Genomic DNA, 15911 nt, shown 5'->3' with positions numbered 1-15911 from the left:
CTGGTGGGGCAGGCCGATGTGCCAAGGGGCCATGACGACACAGAGTGATATGTGACTGTGGCCAGGACTGATGGCCGTGGGAGCCCCAGGGGAATGGCCTGGGAAGGCTTCCTCGTGTGTGGGACACTCTATAAGGGGAAGGTTGTGAAGGGCATCCCAGTAGCAGACAGCCTAGAACTTTCAGGAACTAGGACTGTAGAGTGTGCGTGTGTCTCTGTGTGTGTGAGGGTTCCTGGGACAGTAGCAGTTGGTGACATGGGACAGTTAGGCAAGGGCCAGATGATTGCAACAGCACAGTGCTGAGGAAAGAACATGTGTTTTGGATCCAGAAAGATCTGGGTTTGAGGTCTTTCTCCATTACTAATGGGCTGGATAATCCTAATGATTCACCCGACCTCTCCAATCCTCAGTTTCGCCGTTTGAAAACCAGGAATACCAACAGTACGCTCTTTTCATAGTCCTGGGTACGATCTAGTGAGATGATGTATGTCAAGCGCTGAGTAGCCGACAATTAAAGGATTGAGATCCTTGCCCTCCTCTCTTTAGACGCCAGACACAGGGTTTTGATCTAGTGACAGGCTCCAGGTTACCTGCATCCAAACCTCCTGGACTTGTGTAGGAAACGCCGATTTCTGAGTGTCAGGGCAAGGACAAGGCAATCAGGAGCTGTGGGTGCAGGACTCAGGACTCTGCATCATGTCAGTCTCCTTAGGCGGTTCTGATGCTCGGTAGAGCCGAAGACTCGCATGCCAGGAGACAGGAAGTCAGGGGAGATTTATTCCCTGAACGCCCTGCAATGTTCAGAAGAGTAATTTAGGAAGTCCCTTTGGTGGGAGGGAGGACGGACAGGGAGAGGGAGGCGGCAGGGACCAGAGGGGAGGTGTCCTCCCCAGAGTGCGTTTCTGCCCCACCAACATGGGTCACTAGCAAACCTTTGACAGGGCAGGACCCTCAGGCCCCGGGAAGCCCAGAGACAGAGGGCGTGGTCCCGCCTCCAGGGCTGTCCACTGGTTGTGGAGGACAGATCACTGGTGATGGCCACACAGTGTGGCACCCAGTGGCCCTCGTGCTAAGGAGGTAACTGAACCAAATTCAGCCCTAATGATGCATCATTCTGACAATGACAACGATGGCAACAAGAAGCATTAGTTTGTCACATTAGCATTTACATGGCTCTCTTTCCTTTTGCACTATTCATGTGGGTTGTGCCTTGTGACAGTTCTGTGTAGATTCATGTAATGACTTAGAACCATTTTATAGATGATGAAATTGAGGTCTATCTTGGTTCAGGGGTGGCCCAGACTTGGTATGTGACTGTAGAGAGTTGGAGGGGCTGCAAGTGTGTAACGTGGGGTGGAACAGGAGGAATCAAGGTTTAGGCTGGAAAGCGTGTGGACACGAACAGGAAGTAAGCATGGAAAAACGGATGGGGGACGGCAGTGGGATTATAATGGGTGTTTTCCTCTTGATTTTTCAATATTGTTCTTATAATAATTGTACATTTTAAATAAACATAGAGTCTACTGTTGTCATAAGTTTATAGGCAGTCTAACATACGGCTAGCGGGCTGGACTTCTAAGTTAGACAGATCTAAGTTCAGCTCCTCACTCTGCCCCTTACGTATGTAAAGTGATTCCATCTGCCTCTGACACAACGTCTGCACAGTGGGCACAGTGGTGGTGCTACCTCCTAGAGTTGCAAGGACAGGAACTGTTGTGACACACGTGTGCACTCCACAGGTGCGAGCTAAGGTCATTCCCGGCACAGGTGGAGCTGGGCCTATCCTGAAGGCTGTCGTGTGCTACCACGTGCAGCCTTACCACAGCCAGTGCGAGGCAGCAGTTGGCACCACCTCCGTCTCAGAGAGAAGTGAGTCAGGACTCCCAGGGTAAACAGCTTGCCCAGGTTGTGCTGTGAGCAAGCGGTGGAGCTGGACTTTCAGTCTGGACCTTGGGCTTCAAAGGCTCCGCTCCATTTACTACTTGGTGCTAGGGGACGGGCTGGGAAACCGGGTGTCATTTGGGTGGAATTTACGGAGCTGCCATCCCCTTGCACTTTCCATGAAGCCCTATTGTCCGGATCTTTGGCGCCCGAAGGCCTAATTTTGTCTCTGGAGGTTCCAGCCACCATTGCAGAAGATGAATGTCTGTCGGGCAGCTCTGTTTTTATCTCTCAACAAAGTTTAATTTCCCTGATGTGAGCGGTTCTATTGCTTTGAGGGTTCCAGGGTTTGTATTCTTCATAAAAAAGGGCAGTTTACTGTACATTGCAGTGCCGAGATGCTGCAGTACCTGAATGCTAATGAAGATCATGTTTCCTGGTGTAATCAAGGCCCTAGATCAGCATCCTGGCTTGACAGTGGGAGGGTTTTTGTTTTTTCTCCGCTGTCTTCCTGACTCCTGGGGTTTCCACATCTGTGGTGATGTAGCCTTCTAGAATCAGTTTACAGTATGCATTGTGCACAGCACCTTGCTTCATTGCACGACTGCAAGCCAGTGCAGCTGCAGGACAGAGAAATAGTTATCTGAAGGCCAGTTAGTTAACATAGTGGTTGAGGTTGAGGGCTTCAGAATTAGATGTTCCAGAGTTCCAATCAGGCTTTACTCCTTTATTTTAAATTTTAAATTAAATTAATTTATTTACTGAGACAGAATCTCACTCTGTTGCCCTGGGTAGAGTGCAGTGGCATCATCACAGCTCACTGCAACCTCAAACTCCTGGGCTCAAGCCATCCTCCTGCCTCAGCCTCCTGAGTAGCTGGGACTACAGGAACATGCCACCATTCCTGGCTAATTTTTCTATTTGTAGCAGAGACGGGGTCTTGCTCTTGCTCAGGCTGGTCTTGAACTCCCGAGCTCGAGCGATCCTCCTGTCTTGACCTCCCAGAGTGCTAGGATGACAGGCACGAGCCACCACGCCCAGCCTTATTCCTTTAATAACTATGTCACCTCAGAAAAACTACTAAACTCCTCTGTGCCTCAGTTTCCACAGCTGTAAAATGGAGGTAATGATCGAGCTATAGGCCTACCGTGCAGTTTGAAGGAATAATACATAAAAATCACTTGCCACAGTTCCCAGTCAGTAAGCCGTCGCTGTCATTAGTTAAACCCATAGGGACGGACAACGCTATGCAGTTTATAGGCTTCCTCTCATTTGTTCTTCACACTAATCCTGTAGGGTGGGATCGTTTGGTCCCCATTTAACAGATGAGGAAACAGGGGCTCAGAGAGATGAAGCATGTTGCCCAAGGTCACACAGAGGCAGAAGGTCTTGCCCAAGGTCACACAGCTCGTCAGGGGCAGAAATGAGATGGGAACCCGTTGGGATGCAGCCACAGCTGCAGAGAACCGCACGGATATTCTCCAGAATGGAGGGTCCAGCTGTCCTAGCCATCAGAGAGGAGCTCCTCACCTTTCAGGGCCACGGCAGGCAGACGAGGGGATCATTTCAGGGGGGACTAATAATTCTTCCCGCATCAAACTGTACTTCAGACAACCTTATGCAGTGATGGTTTCCAGCTGGGCTCTTCCTCTGCCTCGGGGCCCTGCCAGGCTGTGGAACAGTTCCAGAAGGTTCCTGGACACTTGCTGCAGGCCGTGCTTTGTGCCAAAGAGCAGGGAAGGGGTGTGGGCCAGGGAGGGTGGGGTACGCACTCGCCTCTCCCCTACCCTGCGCAAGGTCGTGAGCTGGACACTGGGACTGCAGAGACAAACAAGTTGTGGTCCCGGCCCACACAACATACACCATAGAATGGACAACTGTGAAACAGGGGGCTGAGGGCCGAGCGGTGGAGGGATGCACAAAATGTAGTGGGGGCACAAATAGGCAAGGGAAGGCTTCCTGGAGGAGGTGACCTGTGGTGAGTTGGGTTTTTAAGCATGATAGGAGTTCACCAAGGGGAAAGGAGCTGAAAAGGTACGTAGGGCAACACATGCTGCAAATGCAGCAGTCTTTCTGAGAGGCTGGAGCTTCCGAAGTACGTGCAGAGGAGCGTGGCACGTTGGCAGCACGTATACCTGGAGCGGCCATGACAAATTACTGTAGACCATGTAGCTGAACGCAACAGAACCTTGTTCTCTCATAGTTCAGGAGGACAGAAATCCAAAATCAAGGTGCTGGTAGGGTCACGCTCCCTCTGAAGTCCCAGGGAAGGAGCTTTCCTCGTCTCTTTCAGCTTCCGGTGACTCCGGTGTTCCTTGGTTTGTAGATGCCTCCATCCGACCTCTGCCTCCTCCTTCAGATGGCTTCTCGCCTTCTCCCTGTGGGTCTGTCTCCCGCTGTATGTCTCCGAGGAGGATACTTCTTGGATTTAGATTGTGTATTATGCTCACCTGCATATCCCATAATCCAAGATGATGTCATCCCAAGATCCCTGGCTTTGTTACATCTGCGAAGGCCTCCTTCCCAGACGTGGTCACATGCACAGGTTCGGGACAGTAGGGTAGGAACATACATTTTGGGGACCACCCTCACATGCATTATCTGATTTAATCCTCAGAACTCTGAGAGGCAGATAAATTCCTCCCCTTTGACAGCGAGGAGCACTGCTGAAGGGGATTAAAGGTCGACTTTATGAGATCAGGGCCGCCCCGTCCTCTGGAGCTCTGTATGCGCGGTGTGTGCGATCTTCCCTGACACTGTGGTGCTCAGTTAATACTTGGTGAGTAACTAAATATCTCAGCCCATGCTTTACGAGGAGCATAGCACAGGCTGAGCACCCGGGCCACACCTCGTGGAGCATTGCTGACTGTATTACTTAACGAGCTGTGTGACCTTGAGAAAGTTATACAACCTCTCTGTGCCTTAGTCATCTCATCTGAAAAATGAAGATATGGTATTACCTACCTCATAGGGCAGCTGTGAGGTTTACAAGAGTGAATCTGTGTACAACGCTGAGAACAGCGCCTGGCCGGTAATCAGTGCTTACTAAATGGACGTGGGCAGTATTGCCCCACACTGCCTCTCCAGGGCGGGCAGACAGGTGAGGGCAGTCACTGGGAGAAGTGTCTCAGAGAGCTGTAAGCAGACAGGGCAGGGGCTAAATATTGCCTGAGAGCTTTGGGGAAGACTTATGGGAGGAAAAGATAGTTGGGCTGAGCCTAGGATGAGCAGGGACTCAGGCTGGGGGGTGGAAGCTGGCATTCTAGGCAGGGGACCGGCAGCAACATGTGCATAGGGCTGGGGAAAACTAGGGTGCCTGGAGCCTGGAGGGAAGGGGTTGAGGAGGTCAGACTTGGTCCTGTGGGTGTGGCAACTCCTTTGTCAGGGAAGCAGCATGACCAGGCTGGCTTGTTGGAAAGTCTGGGGCAGCCTGGAAGCTGAGAGGCCAGAGGCCAGGGCGCAGTGAGGAGGCTCCTGCACCCAGGGGTGAGGCCATGGTGGTCTGGCCGGGGGCTTGTGACAAAGACAGCAGGGAGAGCTGAGTAAGCGGAAGCTGCCGGGGCTGGTGGCAGACTGGGAACAGCTCTGGGGGAGAAGCGGAGGCAGAGGTGGCTGCAGAGCCAGGCCCTGGACGTGGTGGGCAGTGCTGCCTCCATTGTGACTCAGGGGGAGACACAAGGCTGGCTGTGGGCATGCTGGTGTCAAGGTGCCTATGAGATACCTCGGTGCCTTGTCTGGACTTATCTTTACCAACTGGGGGACCTTAGGCAGTCACGTAATCTCTCAGAGCCTCAGTTTCCCTACCAGCAAAATGGGGGTAATAATTTTACTTATTGTATATGATCGTCATGACAGTATATAGTAAGTTCCAGTAACTCCGAGCATCTGTTATTGTTGTTACTGCTATTACTGCTACTACTCACCGTACCATTGTTACTCTGTGGTGGGGTGGGACCTGGGGAGGCGCTCACTGTGCCTCCAGTGTCAGCACATCTTTGCCGGAGTTGCCAACTCCATGCTTTAAGCTCTTCCTCTGTCCTCTCTCTGACCTCAAACCGTAAAGCGAAATCTTGGGAATGTCTCAGTGGATGCTGACCCAAATGCTGATTTCTTTCAAGGTTAAGGTGCTTCTGTTTGAGCATGTGTGTAGGATTGGTGGCAGAGGGGATGGAAGAGGACAGAAGGCGACATGCAGATATTTCAGGGCTCCATCCCAGCTCACACAGTGTGGTTTGCACGTCTGTCTGCTTGGGTACGTGCGTGTGTGTGTGTGTGTGGGGGGGTATTCATTCAGTTCAACATTGCAGCTCAGGAGACGTTTCTGGTCCCCACTTTGCAGGAGTCACTATGCTGGGCACAGAGAAAAGGTGAGATTTCGCTCTGCCCGAGGCTCCCCAGCGAAAGCAAGGCTCAGAGGGCGAGGTGGTGATGGTGGCGCCGTGTGCTGTCCGCGGAGGCCGGTGGAGCAGGCCCCGGCTACGCAGCGGGAGCGGATCGGGGGTCAGGGCTGGCCCCGGAGGCTGAGGAGAGGTTCTCCAGATGCGGAAGAACATGAGGCCCAGAGAAGCATAACCAGGACTCTCCGCGGGCTGGGGAGGCTGTGGGGGGAAGTGTGAGCCGGGGCTGAGGCCCGTGAGGCTGGAGCCGAGGGGGCCAGGCTGAGTGGAGATGTCATCCTGACAGCACGGGGGACGAGGGTGATGTTGGCCTCCGAAGCCCTGCAGGGCTCGTCCCTGCCCCCTCCCAGCCTCACTGCAGCACTGTCTCCTCTTTGTCCCCTCCTTGTGCCCTCTGTCACAGCCACACTGCTCCTTCCAGGCCCTCTGGGGCCTTGAGCTCCTCCCCTTTGCGGGGTCTCTGGGTGGGCCTGGGACATGCTGGTGCTCTGGCCACCTCGGACCTGGCCCCTCCTCCCTGCCCCGACCACCCGTCAGAGTCCCTCCCTGTGCTCTGTTCTGGATCCTGCTTGGCTCCTGTTTTGAAATTCTTTGCTTGGTTATTGGCACTTTTGATGTCAGACTCCCTCCCTCCTGCCAGCTCCTCCTGACAGCGTCCGGCTCACAGTAGGCCCTTTAACACAGGCACTGAGTGGCAGGGGCAGGTGGGGGACGGGAGGACTGTCACGTGGTGAGGATCGCCCCAGAGAGCTAATGAGCTGTTTATTGCTAGGCCCGGCTTGTTAAACTCAAGAGGTGAAACCAAGGGCTTTAGAACATCTCTAAGGAATGAGGTTGTATAAACCGAGTCAATAAATATTGATGTGGCGTCGGGCTTTCATGTTCAGAGGTGCTTTGTGGGGAAGCGGGAGTTTCTCTCCCTGGCAAGGATCGAGCACATGGGGCCTCTGAATTCCATGAATCTTCCAGAAAGGGAGAGGCCGGCTCAGGGCTGCCACACTGAAATCCACCAGCAGGAGGTCTCACCCTGGAACCCAGTCCAAACTCTGCCGCTCCCCTGCCACCCCAGCAACCCATGCTGACTCAGTCCAGCCGTCCTCCCCTGAGCTGGCTGCCTCCCCCGTCTCCCTGCACTGAGCTCACCTCCTAGACCTTCCGGGGCCACTGACTCTCCACCCCACCACCCAGGTCTGTCCCAGCACTTGCGGGGTGCCCTGATGCATCAGCCTCCGCACTGGGCCCCCCACCTCCAGGCTCACCCCTGCAAACTGCCTCCTGTTGCCCTAGAGTCATGATTCCAAAACAGCATTCTCATCCTGTCCCTTCCCTGCTTAAATCTTCAGGGACTCCCTGTCACCCTCGAGGTACAGTCCAAGTTCAGTCTGTTTTCTTCCCACCTACCCAGCCCCTCGGGCTGCTCCCTCACCTGCACCCTCTGGGCTGCCTTACCGGACTGTGATGCTTCCAGAACAGCGGGTTTTCTCCAGCGTCTGTTCCCCGGCAGCTGCCGTTCCCTCTGCTTACAGCCTTCTTCTCCTCCCGTCCTAGTGTTCTTCCCTGAAGTCACTTCTGGTGTCTCGTTCCCGACCCCCTGCCCCAGGCTGGTCACGTCCAGCAGCCCCCTGTGCTAAGGGCCTCTGTCAGGGTGTCACCTCTGTGTTGCAAGTGCCTGTGTCCATCGGTCCATCTCCCCGTCCCCCTGGGGGCCTGTGCCCGATTCACCAGCATGTACTGTCTGACCTCCTAGACTCTTAGGCAGTGATTGGCCTTGAGTTGCAGAACTTGCCGAAGGTCAGGACATAGAGGCCAACTCTTTTTCAGCTAAAGCGACCACCATCCAGCCAGATTCTGGGGTTATGGCCCATGGTGCAGCCTGACAGGAGCGGCCTTTGCTTAGGCAGGTTCCCGTGGTGCAGGCTGGACCCCTGGCCTCCACTTAGACCCTTGGCCCTCACAGCCACAGAGGCCCCCCGTGCAGTGTTTGCACACGGGGACCCCGCCCCCAGAGATTCTGATGTGACGGCTCTGGGCCGGGGCCAGAGCGTCAGGAGTGTTTAACACACACCCAGGTGGCTCTAACGGCGTGCAGCCAGCTTGAGAGCCACTCACACGCAGTCGCACTGGTTGCACGTTGCAGTCATGCGGACAGCCCCGTCCAGCACTCATTGAATTAGAATCCACGGGGGTGGCGGTAACCCAGGCACCAGCACTCAAAAGCTCCTCAGCCGCCTCTGATGTGAAGCGGGAGTTGAAACCACTGTATGGTGGGGACTCCCCTCCCCCCTCCCCTCCTCCCTCCCGTTTCTGTTTCCAGAAACACTTGCTGAAGGCCTACTCTGCTTGTGCTTCAAGCTCTGGTGATGCTTTGGTGACTCAGACCCTGCTTCTCCTAGGTGGGGGTTGTTAATGCAGGGACTGTTCGGAGTGGAAAAGCCCAACCCACAAGGGGAGCCTGTCTCAGGGACGGGCATGCTGGGCCCTGCGCCAGCTCCCAGCGCCTCTCACTAACCTGCTGCTGAGCAGGGGAGGTGTCCAGCCCTGTCTGGGAATGCTCATGCCCGTATTGGAGACCCTGTCCTGCTCCCGGGTCTGCCAAGAGGCCCGGGGCTTTGCCTATCGGGCTGGGGTGGCATGTGGTTATTGGGATGGGAGGCTTGCTGGGGGCTCCCCCAGACCCTGGATCAGCTGACAGCAGTGGCACGCAGGGCTGCAGCTCTCTGCTCTCTCCTGTGCATTGCTGGCCATGGACCAGCCCTGCCTGGGGACCAGCTGTGTCCCCAGTGTCCCAGACTCCTAGGCAGCTCTCTTGGCCGGGCCTAGGCACTGTTCTCTGTGAGGCGAGGAGATGCTGGCAGGATTTTAAGGTCCTTTTGACAGAAGTAGTCCCCACTTAGGAAAATGGCTCCCTGCCCCTGGGACAGAGCTATGGTCCCAGGCTGCTGCCTGGGCTTTGGCATTTATTTTAAAAAATTGTGGTAAAACTCACATAACATAAAATTAACCACTTTAAAGTGAACAATTCAGTGGCATTTAGCACATTGACAACGTGGTGCAGCCATCATCTCTGTTTAGTTCCAAAACATTTCCATCATCCCCAGAGGAGACCCCACACCCGCCAGCAGTTAACTTGCATCCCCTGCCCCGGCCGTGGCAACCACCCGTCTGCATCTGCCTCTGTGGCTTTACCTGTTCTGGGTATTTCGTGTTAATAGAATCACATAGTGCGTGGCCTTTGGGCTCTGGCTTCTTTCATTTAGCATAATGTTTTGGAGACCCATCGGGCTTGAGCATGTACTTCATCCCCATTTACGGATGGATTCCAATGTATCGACAGACACCGTTTGTTTATCCATTCATCGGTTGATGGGCGTTTGAGCTGTTTCTACCTTTTGGCTATTGGGAAATATGGGCAGTTACGATTTCTTTACAGCTGTCCCCCAGACATCTACTGACTGGGTGTTTCTAGGTCCCCAGCATGGGCAGGTGGTGGTCTTGGGCAGCCCCCTTTCCCTTACTATTCAAATGCTATCGTTGGGGCTTCCTGGGCATGGGGGAGAATATGTCTCCCGTATCTCTCACTCCAGGTCCAGCCCCCACTGACTTCTCTGACTCAGCCCCACACCTTGCCTGGTGCTTCCTGCACCCCACACTGTTATCACCCCAATCCTGGGCAGGAGGCTCCTACTATGGGCCTGGGGTGATGGAGGGGTGGACATTGTGTCAAACAACAGTTTAAAACTGAAGTTTGTGTATCACCGTCCTGATACTTCAAACACGCACACGCGTGAGGCATTTCCTGTAGACAGACTCCCCTCACATCCACCTTTCTCTTTTCCTTTTCTAATTCCTCCCATCCAGTACTAAAGCTGCCAAGAGACAGCTCCGTTCGTTTGGAGCCACGTGGACTCCCATCTCCTCCTGTCCTTATAAACATGCCCTGGGTGGGAAGGGGATGGGATGGGCACCCCCAACCTTGATTTTGTTTTTCTTCTGAATCAAAAAGAGCCTTCTCTCTGTGACAGGAATTCTGCCATATTGCTAGGCCAACTGACGCAAAGGGCCACTAGCTTTTAACAATAACACCCACAAAAAGTCTGCTGATAACACCAGAAGCCCCAGTGTCACAGGGCTACCCCGCGCCTTTGCACATAGGCAGTGAGATGGGCCAGTGCAGGCCTTGGAGGTGCCTCTGGAATTAGCCAATGACTCCTGTCTGATAGATCCCGATGGCAGTCCCAGTTTGTTTGGTGTTGTGTCATTTGGTTAAAGGTGCTTGCTGATCATGGATAAGAGCTGGGTTTGTACCCCGGATGAGTTGGAAACTGTGTGTGTTTTGAGCAGAAGAGGCCGTGGCTTGCCCAGGCTTTGCGAGGCTCTCTCTGGTTGCCGCGTGTTGCACACGCCAGAGGGCGAGAACAGCACTGGCCAGAAGGCTGTTCGATGCTCAGGTGACAGGTAATGATGGCTTGGGCCAGGGTGGACGTGACTGAGGTGGAAAGAAGAGGTCAGATTGTGGATGTGTTTCAAGGCAGGAGCAATGGCTCCTGCTGGCCGACTGGATGTGGAGCGTGAGAAAAAGAGAGTCAAGGGTGACTTCAGGAGGTTTGGCCTGAGGGACTGCCAAGTGCAGCTGACGCTTCCCGAGGTGAGGAAGAGTGCGGGTGGAGCAGGTCTGCGTGGGAGGAGAGCAGGAGTTCTGTTTGGGCGTGCGTTTCAGGTACGCATCAGATGTCCACGTGCAGGGGAAAGGGGCAGCTGACACGTGAGGTCGGAGTTCAGTGGTGGTGCTGGGGTGGTGGTGGGGGATGGCAGGAAACACCAGAAGTGACGGCTTAATGACCAACCCCCACTCCCTACACAGTCGGCAGGACAAGTGAAATGAGGGGAAAGTCACATGTTGGGTCAAAAAAGAGATTACCCCACAGAACGGGGAAACTGAGTCCCAGAGCATGCAGGTGGTTTGCCTAAGGCTGCAAGTTAGTGACAAAGCCAGGATACAGGGGGTTCCTTGGGCCCTGGGCCCCCTACTCCTTCTAACATACCACTCTGCCTGCCAGTTCTAGGGTTTGCACGTGTGGCTGAAGGTGGGCAAGCTGTGGCTGGGTGACTCTCAATTTTGTCTTCCTGCAGGTCACCATCCTTGTCAGCCTGGCCCTTGCTTTCCTCGCTTGCATCGTGTTCCTGGTGGTTTACAAAGCCTTCACCTATGACCACAGCTGCCCAGAGGGATTTGTCTACAAGGTAAGGGGCTCATGGCAGTGGGTAGGTCACTGTCAGGTTCAGTTAGAGGGTTTAGCAATGTCTTCTCTTCATTGGTGCCCAAATTCTGGGTGTGGCAACCTCCCTACCAACTGTGTAAAATGTAATCTGTGTCTGGCAAGGAGTTCCCAAGTCTTCACTAGGGCCTCGATTTCCAGTAGGCAGTAGAATTCCTCCCCCGAGACGGTGCTCTCTAGGGCCGGGAGGTGGTCCAGCTTTGGGCTGCACATCAGCAGTGGGGACCCACTACCACTTCATGTTGACTGCTCCATCTTCGGAAACCTCCACGTGGTACGGTCTTCCTGGCTTGAGGGCTGGTTGCTTCCCTCCACAGTGGCCTTGTAGAAGTGTGACGACAGCGAGCTGGTGCTTCTGAGGTTCTCTGAGGTTCTGTCCTCAAGTTTACAGCTGGTGCCTTTCCCCAACTCTCCCTCTGATTGCACTCCTTCCTTAACGAACTGCACCAGCTCAGGACTTTAGGGAGTCTCCCGGCCCCTCTGAGCCTCAGTTTCCTTGCCTGCAGGACAGGGGCTTGATAATGCCTGCACACAGGATTTTTAAGGAGACAATTTAAGTAAAATCCATTAACAAAGGACCTGCTAGATAATGGGCTTTCAACAAATGTCAGTTGTAATAAAGACAGAATCTGTTTTAGAGCTAAAACAGGTGACAATATTACTATTTATAGTTACCGTTTACTGAGTGTGCCTATCCTGTCAGGCCCTTGGCTAGCCATTTTCATAAACATTGTCCCAGTTGGGTCGTACAACCTTCCTGCAAAATAGGTTTTATTGCTCCCATTTTGCATACGAGGAAGTTGATGTTAAGCATGTTTAGTTAAAAGGGTTCTCCAAGACATCACAGCTATTACGTTTCAGTGGGGGGCGGGGGTCAAATGGGAAAAGTTCCAATTTGAAAACACATGTCTTTGTTTCCGCTTGTGACTACCTAGGACTACACAGTCTTAGTGGTCAGCAGCTGAGGTCCTGAGAGATTGGAAACACCCAACACCAGGGGACAGTGGAATAGACTGTGATATATCCACACAATGCAGTTGCACACATCTGCGAAAATAAGTGAGGAAGCCTCTGTCCATGGACATAGAGTATCCCCTGAGATAATAGGACAAATGAAGGAAGAAAGGTTCTATCTTTGTGTGAGAAAAGGGGAGGTAAAGATATTTGCTTTTTTTTTTTTTTTTCGGAAAGAAACTCTGGAAGGATAAATTTAAAAAATTAATAAAAATCATTTCTCAGAAGGAAGAGAGGGAGCAGAGTGGAGGGACAGAATGACAGGGATGGAAGTGAGGCTTCTCTGGATAGATCTTGCTATATATTTGCCCTTGAAATATGTAAATGTCTGACATATTTAAAAAATAAATAAATAAGAAAAAACATGGTAAACCAAGAACCTAATTCTATATCATGTCGAGGACATAAACTTGCAAAGAAAACAAATATTTCTAATGGCCATAGAGTGTAGTATATTGACTTTACCTCCTTGGTGGAATATATTCTAAGGACACACAGAGCTGCAGAGAAATCCCCAAGTTTATTCAGTGGTCTAAGTCTTAGTAATGACATTGGTGTTATTTTGTGACTGTTATTTTGTGACAATTCCATTAATGTTGTTAGGAGCTAAGACTTTTGATATAAGAGAAAAGAGATACGAATAAAACATCAAGGAAATAAAATAAACAGTCAGTGGCTGTGAGCAATGGCCCAGAGAGGCGACCGGAGGACGGATGAATCAGCCAGGTAGAGGGGCCGGGGTGGGGTACCTACGGTGTTCACCATAGCTGCACAGTCTGTAAGCAGAGGAGGCTGACCTTGAATCAATACCAAGGTCAGGTTCAGGTCTTCCAGCTTCATTTGAGAAGCAGCTTTGGTGACGGTGGTGATGGTGCTGGGCAGGCCCTCTGTGTGCCTGGCTCAGGTCGGAAGCTGTCACCTGCTCTGTGGCTGAGAGCCTGATGTAGCAGTGGCTCCCAGACGGGGTGGCTGTGTCTCTGGGTGGGCTGGAAGCAGCTTCCTGAACGACCCCTGACTTTGTCTCTTTCTTCCGCAGCACAAGCGCTGCATCCCGGCCTCCCTGGATGCTTACTACTCATCCCAGGACCCCAGCTCCAGAAGCCGCTTCTACACAGTCATCAGCCACTACAGCGTGGCCAAGCAGAGCACCGCCCGGGCCATCGGGCCATGGCTGTCGGCTGCCGCTGTTATCCATGAGCCCAAGCCACCCAAGACCCAGGGCCATTAGAGGCCTCCCCCAGCCAGGATGGGGGTGGGGTGGAGGGGGGACCCCATGGGCTAAGCCAAGCTCCAGTTACAAGACAACACTGTACTCCTGGGATTTTGGGGTGGGGGCGGGACGGGGTGGGGTGGGGGAGGAACTCACCGAAAATATTGTGCACTGGAGTTGTCTGAATCAATATTTCTTTTTGTCCCTTGGTATTGTTGATTTGTCCCTGAGTCAGGCTCATGTACAAAGGCATGTTTCGTGTTGATTGTCCCCATGTAAGATATTTTCAAAGCCACTGCTTATTCTTTGTTAGGAAAATGTAAACACAGAAAAGGAAAGAAACAAAGAAAATGAACAAAAAGCATCAAACTGGCTCCATCGGGAAGATGTTGAAGGGAAAGAGCGCAGAGTCTGTGGGCTTCTTGGATGAGACGAGACACTGCAGCTCCAGTGGGGGCTTGGGGGGGTGCAGGATACATGAGTGGCAGACGGGGCTGTCTGGTCTACAGGATAGGAACCTGGGAAGTTAGGGACAGCCAAGTCGGAGAGAAGGACTGATTTTGGCATTACCAAGCCCAGAGTGCACAGTGACATGCACTGACCTCTGGTACATTTTGCGAGATGAACACAGACTTTGCGGGCTCCGGGCTCGGCCCGGGCAGACCCACGCGGCCGGGCTCTGCAAGCTCACCCTGCGGTGACAGGTTTTGCATCAGCGAACGTGGAGGAGTGGGCAGATTTTCTTTGTCTTTTTTTTTTTTTTTCTAGACTTGCCTGGATCCTGCCCATGTTCATGAGACAGACGGCAGGGGCAGAGAGGGGAAGAAGGAAGGAGAGGCTTTGATGAGAAGGAAGGCAGGATAGACATGTGACACTTGGCCAGGCGATAAGCACAGTCTCCCAGTTTTTAAATTTTTGTTTGTTTGTTGTTTCCCGAAGTGCTAATCCCAACAGCAACAACAATAGGATTGTAACCAGGAACCTCAAGTGACAGCCAGGAAGAGACTTTGAGGTTGGGGCTGCAGCAATGCCAGATCGTTTCTAAAGGAAGCTGAGAAATGTGACTGTCTTTTGCCCACTCCGTTGTGTTGACAGGGGATTTTCGTCCAAACTCCCCAACTGGGTTCTAGAAGCTCCTGACGAGGAGGCAGCACCCAGACTTGACCAGGCCTCCCCCTGCCCTGGACCGCAGCAGGCCCTCCCCTGCCTCCCCCAGAATGCTTCAGGGAGGCCGGTTTTGCAGGGTGTCGGCCCCAGGGCCGAGAGGGCCAGAGCCAGCTGTGGGAGTTGGTTATTTGAGACGTGCTGCCCTTCGTTCCCCCCGAGTCTCCGGCAGGCCGTGTAGAGGGGACTTTTTGTGGCTTGCTCCATTGCTGCCGTCATCGTGCACAACAGCTGGGTGATAGGACTAGCGTAGCTCAACCCTCCTGCCAAACGCTCTCATCTGGTGTTTCCTCCCCTCGCCTCCACCCTCCCATCACCTTGAGTCACCTGTAAATTCATTTGTCATCCAAAGCGGAATAACAAATCGTCCCTCGCAAAACCGCTGAGCGCTTTATAATTTCGTGGTGTATTTTTGTCAGTAGGTAGCAGAGGCTGAAGTATTTTTTGGTGTAATTCTTGCAATTTTCTGACAGGAAACAAATAAAGGTAGATGTGTCCGAGAGTCTTGACTTTCCTTCACAACTTGTAAAACCTTCTGCTCGGTGAGCCTAAGGGGAGGGACACAGGGGACAGCGCGCCTGCGGGCGGGAGCTGGAGTCGGGCTGCGAGGGACCTGCGTGCTCAGCTGGGGCCTGTAAGGACACCGGGGTCCCGAGTAAGGACCAAGAGATCCTCCTGGCTACTTGTCTTGCAGCCCGATACCCGCCTTCCTGTGGGCATCTCCTGGGCGCCTTCTGAGCTCCAGGCTGTGCCGGGCGCGGGACCTACAGCCACGCAGGACTCCGAGTCACTGCTCTCAAGTCTGGAGATGGAGTCGGATGTAGAAACAGGCAGCAGCGAAAGAAGGGTCTGGTGATGCCCTTGACACAGGGAAGCTGGGGCTTAGCCAGCCGCCACAGAGGGGGGTGACAAGCCACGAGTGGGGTCTTTGCAATCAGCTCCTTTAAGGCTTGTTCTGACCTTGGCAGG

At 53.2% G+C, this 15911-nt stretch overlaps 1 protein-coding gene across 1 annotated transcript in view; it reads left to right on the top strand.

Annotated features, from left to right (window-relative positions):
* NSG2 (neuronal vesicle trafficking associated 2) overlaps nt 1–15444 on the top strand; it is a 56010-nt gene extending 40566 nt beyond the window's left edge. The window contains exons 4-5 of the mRNA XM_045551144.1: nt 11409–11519; nt 13605–15444. Of these exons, the coding sequence (XP_045407100.1) occupies nt 11409–11519; nt 13605–13796 (303 nt within the window). The 3' untranslated portion in view covers nt 13797–15444. The remainder of the gene's footprint in view (nt 1–11408; nt 11520–13604) is intronic.
* Nucleotides 15445–15911: the final 467 nt, after the last annotated feature.

The sequence above is a fragment of the Lemur catta genome, chromosome 5, assembly GCF_020740605.2.
Source record: "Lemur catta isolate mLemCat1 chromosome 5, mLemCat1.pri, whole genome shotgun sequence".
In the NCBI taxonomy this organism is placed as follows: domain Eukaryota; kingdom Metazoa; phylum Chordata; class Mammalia; order Primates; family Lemuridae; genus Lemur; species Lemur catta.
The sequence above is the reverse complement of the archived record's forward strand: the minus strand, read 5'-3'. Positions and strand labels throughout refer to the sequence as shown.